General features: G+C 38.4%; 1 protein-coding gene and 1 long non-coding RNA gene across 3 annotated transcripts in view; one reads left to right on the top strand and one right to left on the bottom strand.

Annotated features, from left to right (window-relative positions):
- The window catches only part of LOC138167707 (uncharacterized), a 44,220-nt gene extending 36,106 nt beyond the window's left edge, over positions 1-8,114 (top strand). The window contains exon 4 of the long non-coding RNA XR_011169945.1: positions 7,972-8,114. This is a non-coding gene — a long non-coding RNA (uncharacterized lncRNA). The remainder of the gene's footprint in view (positions 1-7,971) is intronic.
- ASB5 (ankyrin repeat and SOCS box containing 5) overlaps positions 1-12,722 on the bottom strand; it is a 77,735-nt gene that overhangs the window by 10,762 nt on the left and 54,251 nt on the right. For both annotated transcript variants that reach the window (XM_069096658.1, XM_069096667.1), the window contains exons 3-5: positions 7,483-7,590; positions 5,256-5,406; positions 4,962-5,096 (exon numbers count right to left, since the gene is read on the bottom strand). In XM_069096658.1, the coding sequence (XP_068952759.1) occupies positions 4,962-5,096; positions 5,256-5,406; positions 7,483-7,590 (394 nt within the window). The remainder of the gene's footprint in view (positions 1-4,961; positions 5,097-5,255; positions 5,407-7,482; positions 7,591-12,722) is intronic.

Raw genomic sequence — 12,722 nt, 5'->3', positions numbered from 1 at the left:
AGAGAGCACAGGATGAGTTAAATATGAAGAGATGATATCTAAAAAATAAAACTAAGAGATAAGAGAGGAATTTATTGGGAGAAAAGAAAAGGAGAGATAGATTAGGGTAAATTATCTCATATAAAAGAGGGAAGAGAAAATTGTTACAATGGAGGGGAAGAGCAGGAAGGTGAAAGGGAATGGTACAACCTGATTCACATTGAATTTGGCTTAAGGAGGGAATAACACACATTCATTTGGGTAGCTTACCCTACAGGAAAGCAGGGGGGAAGGGGATAAGAGGGGAGATGACAGAAGGGAGGGCAGATTGGGGGAGAGGGTAGTTAGAAGCAAACACTTTTGAAAAGGGTCAGGGTCAAAGTAGAAAATAGACTAAGTGTGGGGTGGGATAGGATGGAAGGAAATATAGTTAGTCTTTCACAATATAACTCCTATGGAAATGTTTTATGTAACTACACATGCACAACCTATGTTGAATTGCTTCTCTTCCCAGTGGGGGTGAGTGAGGAGGGAAGAAGGGAAAGACTCTGGAACTAAAAGTTTCAAAAACAAATGTTAAAAAAAAATTGTTGGTTTTTTCTTTTTTACATGCAACTGGGAAATAAGATAAACAGGCACTGGGGTATAGAAATCTATCTTGCCCCACTAGAAATTTAGGGGCAGGATGGGGGAGGATATAAGAGAGAACAAATTGGGGGAAGGAGTATTTAGTAGGCTTGCTATTTGGGGTGAGGGGTAGGGGAAGGATAGGGAGAAAAATTTGTAACTCAAAACCTTGTGGAAATGAATGTTGAAAACTAAAATTAAATAAATAAAATATTTTAAACTAGAAAAAAATGTATGTATGTACACATATATTGTAGACACACAGCCTCTTAGAAAAATTGTAAAGAAGTAAAATTTGAAAAAACAGCATTCTATTACTGCATTACTGTCTTGCTTAAGCTGCTAAAGGATAGATTTTTTTAAATACTTTAATATACTTAGCATTATATGTGGAAAAACAAACTCTATGCATATATATACACATACATATATACATACACATGTGTATATTTGTATATGTATTGTGTGTATAGATAGAGAGACAGATGGATACATAGATAGAGAGGAAGGGAGGGAGAGAGAAAGAGACAAAGAGAGAGAGCGAGAGAGAGATGGAAGAGACTTGGGCATAGAAATGTACTAAATTGGGGGGCCCCAGAGTGCAAAGCAGTCTTAAAGATTTTTACGTCTCCCTAGCGCAATGCTCTGAATGAAGTAGCAGTTTGCTTGCTGACCTGCCTTGAATCAACTTCCCCTCTTCATTTACAGTACAGATGATTATTTTCTTGGAAAACTCACAAAGAATGAGAATTTTAGACAAAAATGTCTTTCCTATTCCTGTATTACTGTCTTGCTTAAGCTGCTAAAGCATAAATTTTTTAAAATGCTTTAATATACTCAGCATCATATGTGGAAAAACAATGTTTTTTCAAAAAAAAACCACTGAAAATAAAGTATATAGAAAAGCCAAATGACAAAAACCTTTAAGAGGCAGATTGAACTTTTGAATTCTCTTACTACTAACAACTACATGGTTGAAGGGTCACAACATCTCACCAACAACAGGGAGTAACCAATCAGTGAGAGCAGAGTTCCATCAAAGTGTTTCATGGATAATGATACCCTGCAAATACTTAGGAGGGTGCAATCCAAAATGAGATTTCCCTCAAATATGGGGCCATAGGTTGAATCACACATCCTATCCTAGTTGGAAACCAGAGTTCTTTATTGTACATATCGTCTTTGTGTCTTTGGGCAACTAACTTCACTTCTCTGGCTTTTTTTTTCCTTTGATCTGCAAAATGCAGATGCTAGCAGTTCCTGCCCCATTCTGCCTCATACAGTTGTCCTAAATATCTAATTAGGTAGCATACATGAAATTACTTTGAAATTTAAAATGCCACAGGCAAGTAGGACAGCTTTGAAAGTTATATGTTAAACTTATTGTAGACTTAAAAGGAAAGGCAAACTGTATGTAATAGAAATTTGCAGTTTTACCTCTTGTTCTGTTCTATGTTGCATAAAGAAATCTTATTTTTGGTTCATCTTATTTGGTGTCTATTAAGTTCAGAATAGACAAAAAAAGGAAAAAAAAAACACAAGAGAAAATAATTGGGGAAGGAGAAAGGATGATGATTTTTGTTTCACTTCCTGGGAATCCTTCTGATAGTTATAAGCCTTGGGTAAATCTACTGCACCATTTGTAAAAGGGTCCCAACACTCACTTGGCCAACAGGAGTGTGTAAAGACTTAATCAATATTTCAAAAGTAGAGAAGGGAAATTTTTTTAATGCAAGACAAATACACATATTCATTATTACTTTATAATTTCATTAACAACAGTCTATTATAATAAGAGTGGGGATTATTTTTTCATATTGAACTCATCACAAAGGAATTCACTTTTCATTAGGTTAAAGTATAACCAAATTATTGTTCCCTACATAATATTTCAGCTTATGAAATGGCTCCCCAAAATAACCTTGGGTATTTTTAAAAAGAAGTTTCTGAATATCTAAATAAAATTATTCTGTATATACACTTAACTTTTCAAATTTTACTTATTTACAATTTCTCTAAGAAGCTGTGTTTCTACAACATGCATGTATATACACATATACATGCATGCATACATTTATTTATTTTTGAACGAAATGCAGTCTGGCATAGTGAATCAAGGCCCAAGGTTGGAGTCAGCAAGATCTGAATTCAAATCCTACTACTGAACCATTAGATACATGACCAAAGGCAAATCATTTAACACTGCCCCCTTCCTACCCTCCCCAAACTTCCTAAGACGATATAAGAGCTGATTTGTAGATGTACATTGATGGAGAGAGTATATCCACCTTCATATTGAGCAAATTCCTATTGCCTTTCAGAAGTAATTTGAGGAGTTTAAATATATCTAATTCCTTGTTATTATATACTTGAAATAATAAAAATTAAATTTATATGCATACTAACATTTTAAATATACATATTGAAAGGAGATATGAGATACATGGCAGCCAGTAAAATCTGTCTTTTGCTGTGAACAGCAAAACTATCCTCTCCTTGCTCCATGTTATCTATATACATATTATTAGTACATCCACATAACAAACGTAGCTAGGCTTCATGTGTTTGGGACTACTATAGTAGTGGACTATTAAAAAAGTCCTAATTGCCATTTTGGGGATAAGTCACAATATGGATTCCAAGATTTAAAAAATTTCCTCTATCTTAAAGGTATAAATGTAATAATAATGATTAATAATAAAAATAAAAAGAACAGTAGGCAGCTAGTGGACAGAGTCCTGGGCAGGAGTCAAGAAAACCTAAATTCAAATGCCAAATCTGACCTTAGACACTAGCTGTTTGTCTCTTGGTAAGGCACTTAAGACTGTTTGCCTCAGTTTCCTCATCTGTAATTAAACTGGAGAAAGAAATGGTAAATCACTCCAGTATCTTTACCAAGAAAACCCCAAATGGCATCACAAAGAGTTGGACAGGACTCAAAATGACCAAACAACAACAAATAATAACAATAAAATAGCAATTACCAGGCACTGTGCTAAATGCTTTACAGATTTTATCTTATTTGATCCTCACAACAATTCTGGAAGGAAGGAGCTATTATTATCCCCATTTTATAGCTGAAGAACTCTGATAGAGGTTGTGACTTGCTCAAGGTCCCACAACAAGTAGGTGTCTGAGACTGGATTTGAACTCAGGCATTTCTGACTCCAGACCCAGTGTTCTAGCCACTGTACAAAAGGTGCTCTAAGGAGATTAACAGGGTTGGGATGGTGAGGAAAAGTTTTAAAGAGATTGAGATTCTAGTGCTAGATCTTAAAGGAAAGGAAAATTCCAAATAAGAGAAAAAGTAGGTGCAAAACAGCCAAGTTGGGACCCAGGCAAGGTCTATTTAGGAGAGTGTGAACCCATTAGGTTGGCTGGAGTAGAGGATTTACAGAAGGGAACAGTGGGAGATAAAGTTATTTAAGCAATGTGTAATCCCCAACCGGCTTATATTTGGCTTTGGTGGAATGTAATCTGAGACAAAGACAGCTCTGGCTGGGTTATACTCAAATTTAAGTGACTTTATGTTGCTTCAATGACCAGGGGATAGAGGGCTATGTCCAAAATCAGTACTTAACTGCTGATTCCATTTTGCATAGATCAAGAGAAGGATTATGTTTGCTTGTTCAAGCTTTGATAAGAGACTCAATAAGAATGATAATCTGGCAGGTCAGTTGAACACTGACATACGTAGTAAGAATGCTTTTACTAAAAAGCGTCTTTTAAAATAAAGTGTTAGGTGGTGCACACTGACCTCAGACACTTACTACTTGTGGGACCCTAAGCAAGTCACTTAACCCCTGCCTGCATAAAACTGAAGAAGGAAAAGGTAAAATCCTCCAGTACATCTGCCAAGAAAACACCATGGACAATTGGTCTACAGGGCTGAACAATCAAACAACAAAAAGAAATGCTAGAAAGAGAAGATGGACAATTCTCAACACAAGTGTTATTATTGTTACATATTTTGAATCCTGTCTTATGTTCTGCTATGCACATGATATGCTTTTATTTCTTTCTAACTTTGTATTTAAGTTCCAATATTTATGTTTATCATATGCTTTTGTTTCTTTTCTCTATTCTCTATTTGTGTTCTGGTGTTTGAGTCTAAAATAAAATTTTGGAAAATAAAAAGAAATACTCAAAAGCAATGGACATGGCTAAATTGCTGGCTGTCAAAATGCAAGGTACATAACAGAAAACACCTTAATGATATATAGATACACACATATATAATTTTATACACATTCATATACATGTATGTATGATACATGTATCATGCATATGTATGTATATGAGTGTGTACATGTATATTGTAGATATATATCTTTATACACACACGAACAATTTACCTGCATAAAGAAGTTTTTGGATGCAATGGTATTGCTGTGCCATACAAGCCACATACAGAGGGGTTCCCAGGTGAGGAATGTCTTGGTCAACATCTATTCCCCAGGATATGAGAGCTTCTAGACATTCACAGTGGCCTGTGAATATAAAATATGGAAGAGTTCACTCTTCTTCTGAAGAATGTACTTTCATTGCCCACCTATCTTTTCCTGGAGCCAAAAAGTACACTGCATTCTTTGAACTGGTCTTGCTTTCTTCCCCCTGTACTACATACATCTGGGATAGGAATGGTGTACCTCTGCTGGCTGCCTCGTGCACTGGTGAGGGAAGACATGATTCTAGCTGAGCTTTGGCACCATACTCCAACAGGAGCTCAACACAACTGGCACTTCCTCGGGAGCATGCATTGAATAATGGAGTCACACCATCGATTGTAGTTGCATTCACCTGCAACAAATCAGAGAAAGCTGAAAATAGGACTGATAAAATAAAATATGATAAAAACTTAATTGTAAAAAAAAAAGTTCCGATAGTCTTTTTAGAAGAATGAAGAAGCTTGATAACTAGAAGGGGTCAATTTTCCAATGATAAAATGCTTAACTGGAATAGAGGCCATTTAAAATTCTTGTTTTCTTTTCTGTTTCTCATCATGCAGTACCAAGAAAAAGGGGTTGGAGATAGCAGCAATGATTTCAGTAGAGCCTGATACTGAATACTCCTTTCACCCCCAATATATTTTCTTTGTGTGAGTTTAAATATCAAAAAATGTATCTCAGAGACAGAAATGTAAAGTCCAATTTTAAGGTTAACTTTTGCAATAACCCAGGATTAACTGATAGAAAAATGGGAATGCAGACATTTCTGAGTCAAAGAGAGGAAGGACCTGGCTAAAGACTGTAAAAATAGATGACTGCTTGAAATGTGGATCAAACAGTGGGATGACTGATAGAGAACTGATGTGTTCAGAGTGCAGCAGATTGAAGCATATTTTTTTCCTATTTCTTTTTTTCTGAATATGGCTAATGTGGAAATTTGTTTTGCATGACTATACATATTTGTAATGGGCTTTCTTTTTCTTATCTTCTGAAGAGGTGTGGAAGGTGGAAGGGGGAGAGAGAGGATTTGACCTTAAAAAAAAAGAATGAAAAGTTTTTGTGCTTTAAGAACATAAAATGCAAATAAATATGCTCAAAATATAATTGGGAAATGTTTAACAAAATAAAGATACAGCATAACAAAAGAAGTGGGATAATCAGTGCTAGATTAGATAAGCCAAACTGGGGAAGGAGGAACTCCTCTATGCAGAAGGAAGTCTGGGAATCCAACTCAGTCCAATCTATACTGATTGAGGCCCAACTATGTGCAAGATATTGTGTTGAGTGCAACAGGGATAGAAAAAAAATGAGTGAGACTTGGCTCCTGCCTTCAAGGAGGTTACATTCTAGTGAAGCATTTAAGAAGTACACATAGATCTAAAATGCAAGGCAGAATATGGTCAATCTTGCTGAGAAGAGATTTTTTTCTTTTGACTGGTCCTGTGATTTCCCTGGAGCACAGTATATTCCTTGAGGAAATTCCTTCTACCAAGGCAGATCAGAACCAGCTCCATCAATCAATCAATAAACCTTTATTAAATGCCTATTATTTTCTAGGCAATATGCTAAATACTGGGGATTCAAAGAGAGCAAAAGACAGTCCTTGCCCTCCAAAAGCTTAAACTCTCCAATTTCTTATCTTAGAGAGTTGTCTGTGGGCACTGAGAGATAAGCTATTTATCCAGGATCATAAAGAGAGGTCCAGTTATAAAAGGGAAATGTTACTGGGGAGAGAGGAGGCTGGAGAAGGAAGAAGTCATACCAGCCTGGGAGCTTCAGTGAATATTGCATGGAGGGAATAATAACAGCAACAATAATAATAGCAGTAAACATGCCTACTATGAGCCAGGCACTGTGTTAAGCTACAATTACCATGTCATTTCATTTGATCCTCACAACAGTCCTGGTAGGTAAGTGCTGTTATTATCCCCATAGGCATGAGAAACTGACTCAAAGTGAGGTTACCTAGCAAATAAGTGCCTGAGACTGAATTTGAACTCAGTTATTCTTAACTCTAGGCCCAGCTCTCTATCCACTGCACCACTGGCATTGGACGTGGAACTGAATGATAAATAGGCTTTTGGAAGGTAGAGAAGTGAGATTAAGGTATTCTAGGGAGAAAGAATAGTATAAGGAAAAGAAAAACAGCAGGTAAAAAGCACAGAGAACAGCTAGCAGTCTAGTTGGAACAGAAGAGATGGCATGCATAGAGGGGTTGCTAGTGAAAGCAGGTAAGGGGTGAGAATTTGAAGAGCCTTGAATGCCAAGATAAGGAATTTCCAGTCAGCTCATGAGGCAAATTGAAATCACTTATTTTAAGCAGAAAAGTTCCATGATCAGAGCTGAACGTTAAGAGGAATCTAGTAGCAGCCATAGAAAATGACTTAAGAATGGAGGGGATTCTGATATCTTCAAAAAAGACACTTACATTGGCTCCAGCTTCGAGAAGAGTCCTCGCACAGGCAACGTGATCTCCGAGGCAGGCTTCATGCAGCGGAGTGACATGGTCGATTGTGACCGAATTAACATTATATCCCTAAATGTGACAGAAATAACTTTCAAAGATGAGATGGAAAAAAATTAGGCAAAGTCACTTATTAAACGTGGCAGGTGGGAGGAACAATGCGACAGAAAACCTGACCCTTCTAGGGTTTCAGTGTGGCAGTGATTATTTTACCTGGGAGGGAAAGAATGCTTGATGAAACATTTAAGGTAAAATGAGACAGTGCACATAGTAGGTGTTATAAAATGTGTGTGTCCCCACCCCCACCAGACTGAGCTGTCTATTGTGATAGCACTTTTCAAACCAAGGCTTGACATGGCATTAAATCCAAGTATGATGCTGAGACTTAGAGAGAAAAAATACCATTTATGATATGCTCTTTATGTTCCCTGTTTTTTAAACTATCTCCAACAGCATGGGATACTGCTCTGAAACATCTTCTAGGGGTCTGCTGAAAAGAAGAAATGTTTAATTCTCTAGAAAAGGCCTGAGAAAGAGAACCCTGCCATGCCCATCAGCTGTAAATGTATATTATATTGTCTTTAAATGCAATACAAGATAATCTTAATAAAATTGGATGTTTTAAAAAATTCTTATGTTTGGTGATCTTTGGGATTCTATAACTTTTTTCTTTTCTTTTTCCCCCTAGGGGGTGCAGAGGGTGTGCTTCTCCTTGGTTGTTTCTCGGTTTGGTGGGAGCTTTAAGATATAATAATGGTGCTCCAGGCAAACCAGGGTGGGAGAAAACCTCCTATGTGTAATTCATCCCTTTTTCAATTACAATAAAGGCAAAATAACTCAAGCATTCTTTAGCCCTAGCAATCGGCAAACTCTATAACTGTAGACTTGGTGACTGGCTTTGATGAAATCCCTGCTCTACTGCCCAAAGCAACTATCAAAACCTATTCTAGGTTAACTTTATGAAGTATTATGTGACTGATTTATAATGATAGGATCTAAACTTGAAAGTGGAATGGATTCATAGGATTTTCAAGTTAGAGGAGGAAGGGACTGTAATGTTAGTGGAACAGAAAGATCTTTCCTGTCCATTAATAGGCCTTTGTGCCCACATGGGTCCCCTTTTCCCTTGGAACAGGAGCCGTGTTCCCAGATCTAAAGGTACACAGGTATTTCAATCACAGATGTCTTGCTGCTTTCACAGCTGTAACATATCCTGAGTCACACTGGGGGAGGAACTTGCCTAAGGAGGAGTTTGCTTAGGGGGAGACTTGCTTGCAGAAAGGCTTTCACACCTTTTGGTACTAAGCTAATTAGGCACTGAGTCTTGAGGGTTGTGATGGCTTCTGACTCTGAGCCTATTAGTTGAAAACTATATATACTGGCAGGTTGGTATTTTACTCTGGGGTATCACTCATGAGAAGGACCTTTTGATTCCCTGGACGGGACTCTCTGAGTAGCCATTTGTTAAGAGCTCTCCCCACTACTCAGATGTTGGTGTTCTTCCAGTCTGGTGGTATATGTAGGTGGTTGTATTACTTTGTTCAGACAGTTGGAGCCCTGTCTGTACTTATCTATATGTTAATTAAAGTAAGATCATTAACCCCTTTAAATCTGTCTTTGCTTTAGAAGAGCATATCAAAGAACCTGTGCTAGCAGGCCATCCTGGGTACTAGGGTGCTTGCTAACACAGGGACTTTTAACCTGATCTGCAGCAAAAACCTACTATTTTACAGATGAGGAAACTAAAGCCCAGAGATAAAACAGACTTTCTCAAAGCCACATAGCTAGTTAGTAGTCAAGGTAGAACAGAACCCAGTTCTATTGACTCACTCTTGACAACCCTCTTTCTACTACTGTAGGGCAGTTAGGTGACAAAGTAGATAGAGAGCTAGGCCTGGAGTCAGGAAGGCTCCTCTTCCTGCATTTAGATCTGACCTTAGACGCTTACTAGCTGTGTGACCTTGGGCAAGTCACTTAACCCTGTTTGCCTCAGTTTCCTCATCTATAAAATGAGATGGAGAAAGAAATGGCAAGCCATTCCAGTATCTTTGTCAAGAAAACCCCAGTCTGAAATAACTGAACCACACTACTCTACTACAGTTATTTTCTCAGAATTTCACCAAAGATCCCAGGCAAGGCCTACTGATAAAGGGGATTTAACTCTTCAAAACTAGTTTAAAAAAAACAACAACTCTGCATACAGGTAGGAAAAAGGACAGAGAACAGGAAAAAAAAATCCTTCATCAGGTAAACACACAGCTACCATAAGAAAAATATCCTAATATTGTCAGACTCCAAATGGCCTTCTGGCTATCTCATGACTCATCCCATCTTCTAACCCAACACTGCTGTCTTCCAGCCTATCTCCAGTAGCAGGAGAAACTATACTAGGATCAGTCATTCTCAGAATGGAAGAGGAGAGATTCCAAATGGTGGTAGAACCAGAGCTGGACCTGTCCCCTTCATCCTATAAGTCAAAAAAGTGAATCCTAAAGGCTAAGTGACTTGCTCAGAGTCACATAGGTAATAAGGAGGAGAGCTAAGATTTGAGCCTCAGTCCTCTGACCCTATCTGCAGTTATGGGGTGGGTTTTTTTCTCCACTGCATTACACTGTCTCTTTCTCATTGGTATATGGCAGACTGGATTTAGGATTCCTCACTCTGCCATCAAACATTTCAGAGTTTACTGATAGGCAAGCATGGTAAGTGGTTCCAAAATTGAGAAATACTTATAATTGCCAGTTTCAATAGATACCTAACACACGCTAAGGGATACCTTAGTGAACAGTGAACATCTATATAGCATCTTAAAGTTTGCAGAGCACTTGACATCTAATATCCCACTTGATTCATATTACTGGTTCCATAACCCATTGGTAAGCATTATGCCTCTCATGGCACAATAACCTTAATATATTCCTAAGGACAATACTGTTAAAAGTCTGTTTAGGCCTCTGATCAGATTTCTATTAGATTTGTACCCTCCCTTCACCACCATCCTTCCAGTCACAAAAATTACAACCCTAGTATCATCCTCAACTTTTCAGTCTCCCTCATCCCCACTCCCCACCCCCCATATCCAATCTATTGTCAAGGTTTGTCAGTTTACCTCCAAAACCTCTACTGCATAAGCCTTCTTCTCTGACACTATCTCCACCCTGGGAAGGTGTGGTACCACCTCATACCTGGAGTACTGCAACCAGTAATCTGGTCTCTCTCTCACAGGTCTCTCTCCACTCCAGTCCATCCTCCATTCAAATGCCAAAATACTTTTTCTAAATGCAGGTCTGACCGAGTCACCGCACCTTTTCAATAAATTCCAGTGGCTCCCTATCAACCTCCAGGATCAAATATAAAATACTCTGGCATTCAAAACCCCTCATCACCTATCTCTCTCTCTTCCCCCCTCCCCTTCCCAGTTTCTTACACTTTACTTCCCCTCCCCTCACACCCTACTTCCTCCTGGCACTGTTTTGATCCTGTGACACTGGCCTCTTTGCAATTCTTCTAACAAGACCATCTCCTGACCACTCGTGTTTTCTTTGATTGTTTCCCATTCATGGAATGCTATCCCTTCTCATATCTGCCTCCTGATTTTCCTGGCTTCCTTCCAGTCCCAGCTAAAATATCCCCTTCTACAGGAAACCTGTTCTGTTCCCCCTTAATTCTGGTATCTTCCCTTTGCTGATTATTCCCAATTTGTTCAGTTTATAGCTTGCATATCCATCCATGTTTGCATGCTCTTTATGATTAATCTGTAAGCTCCCTGAGATCAGGGACTATATTTTACCTTTATTTTTTTTTAAATCCCCAGAGCTCTGCACAGTGCCAAACCCACAGCAGGCACATAAATATTTACTGACTGATGGAAGCACAATACATGTGTGCTGATACGTACGCTATGGCCGAAGCAGATGCAGATGCCTAGACTAAAAGTTCCTAGAAAACATGGGCTGAAGAAGTTAGACAACTACTTATCAAGGAGAGGGTGTGGAGGTCTCAGAACACTACAAGTTCAATAAATGTCAAGTCTACAAAGTGGCATAACAGTGGGACCATAAGCTTTGACCATTATAAGCATAGTGGCCAAAATGAAAAAAAAAAAAGAAAAGAAAAAATAATACTATTATATTTTGGTTTGCTACTAGGTGACTCAGGGATAATGCTAGCCTTGGCAATTAAGATCTGAGTTTGAATCCTGCCCTCTGACACATACTTAGCTATGTGACCCTGGGCAAATCATTTACCCACTCTCAGCCTCAGAGGATCAAATGACAATATATAAAGTGCTTTGCCCATCTTAAAGTGTTCTCTAAATGCTAACTATTGTTATCTTTGCTGCTGGTTGTTGGTCAGAATGAATCTGAAGAACTCTGTTAAGAGTTCTAGGTGTCATATTTTAATAAATACATTCATTGATGAACTGAAACATTCCCAGCAGAGACTGGGTTAGGACGGCAAAAGGACTCAAGATAGGGGCGGCCAGGTAGCACCTTAGCAAGTAAGAGCACCGGCTCCAGTGTTGGGATGAGCTGGGGATCAAATCTGGGCTCAGATACTCAGCACCACACCCAGAAATAACTGGCCGTGGAACCTTGAGCAAGTTACTTAACCCTGATTGCTTTAAAAAAAAAAAAAAGACTCACTATCATGTTTAAGCAGGACAGACTGAAAGAATGAAGAATGTTTAGTCTAAAGAAGAAAAGAATTGGAAGAGAGAGAAGAACATGATTTGTTTTTGAATATATACCAGGGTTGCCATATGGGGTCATGGATTAGACTTGCTTTTCCTGGCCCCAGAGAGCACAATTAAAACCAGTGGATGGAAATTACAGAGGCAGATTTTAGCTCAACAGAATAAAAAACTTCCTGATAATCAGAGCTGTCTAAAATTTGTTTGAAGAACAGCCATCATTTCAGGAGTTTCTCATTTAAGCAGAAATGGGATGAACCCTTATGAAGGGTTTCCTGTTCAGATAGGGTTTAGACTAGATCATTTATTAGGCATCTATACTGCCAGGCACTGTGCTAAGTGTAAGCATACAAGAAGAGGCAAAAGTCAGACCCTACCCTCAAGGAGCTTACAATCTAATGGAAGAGCTTATCTGAAGCCCCTTCAGACCATCAGAGGCCATGATACTTAATGTTCTGAACTGCCTAGCACATTGAGAACACTGAATAAGGTACTTCCACATATGGAAATA

This window comes from Petaurus breviceps, unplaced genomic scaffold, assembly GCF_028583685.1.
Source record: "Petaurus breviceps papuanus isolate PSGF00001 unplaced genomic scaffold, PetGlider_PUasm1.0 126, whole genome shotgun sequence".
NCBI classification, from domain to species: Eukaryota; Metazoa; Chordata; class Mammalia; order Diprotodontia; family Petauridae; genus Petaurus; species Petaurus breviceps.
The sequence above is the reverse complement of the archived record's forward strand: the minus strand, read 5'-3'. Positions and strand labels throughout refer to the sequence as shown.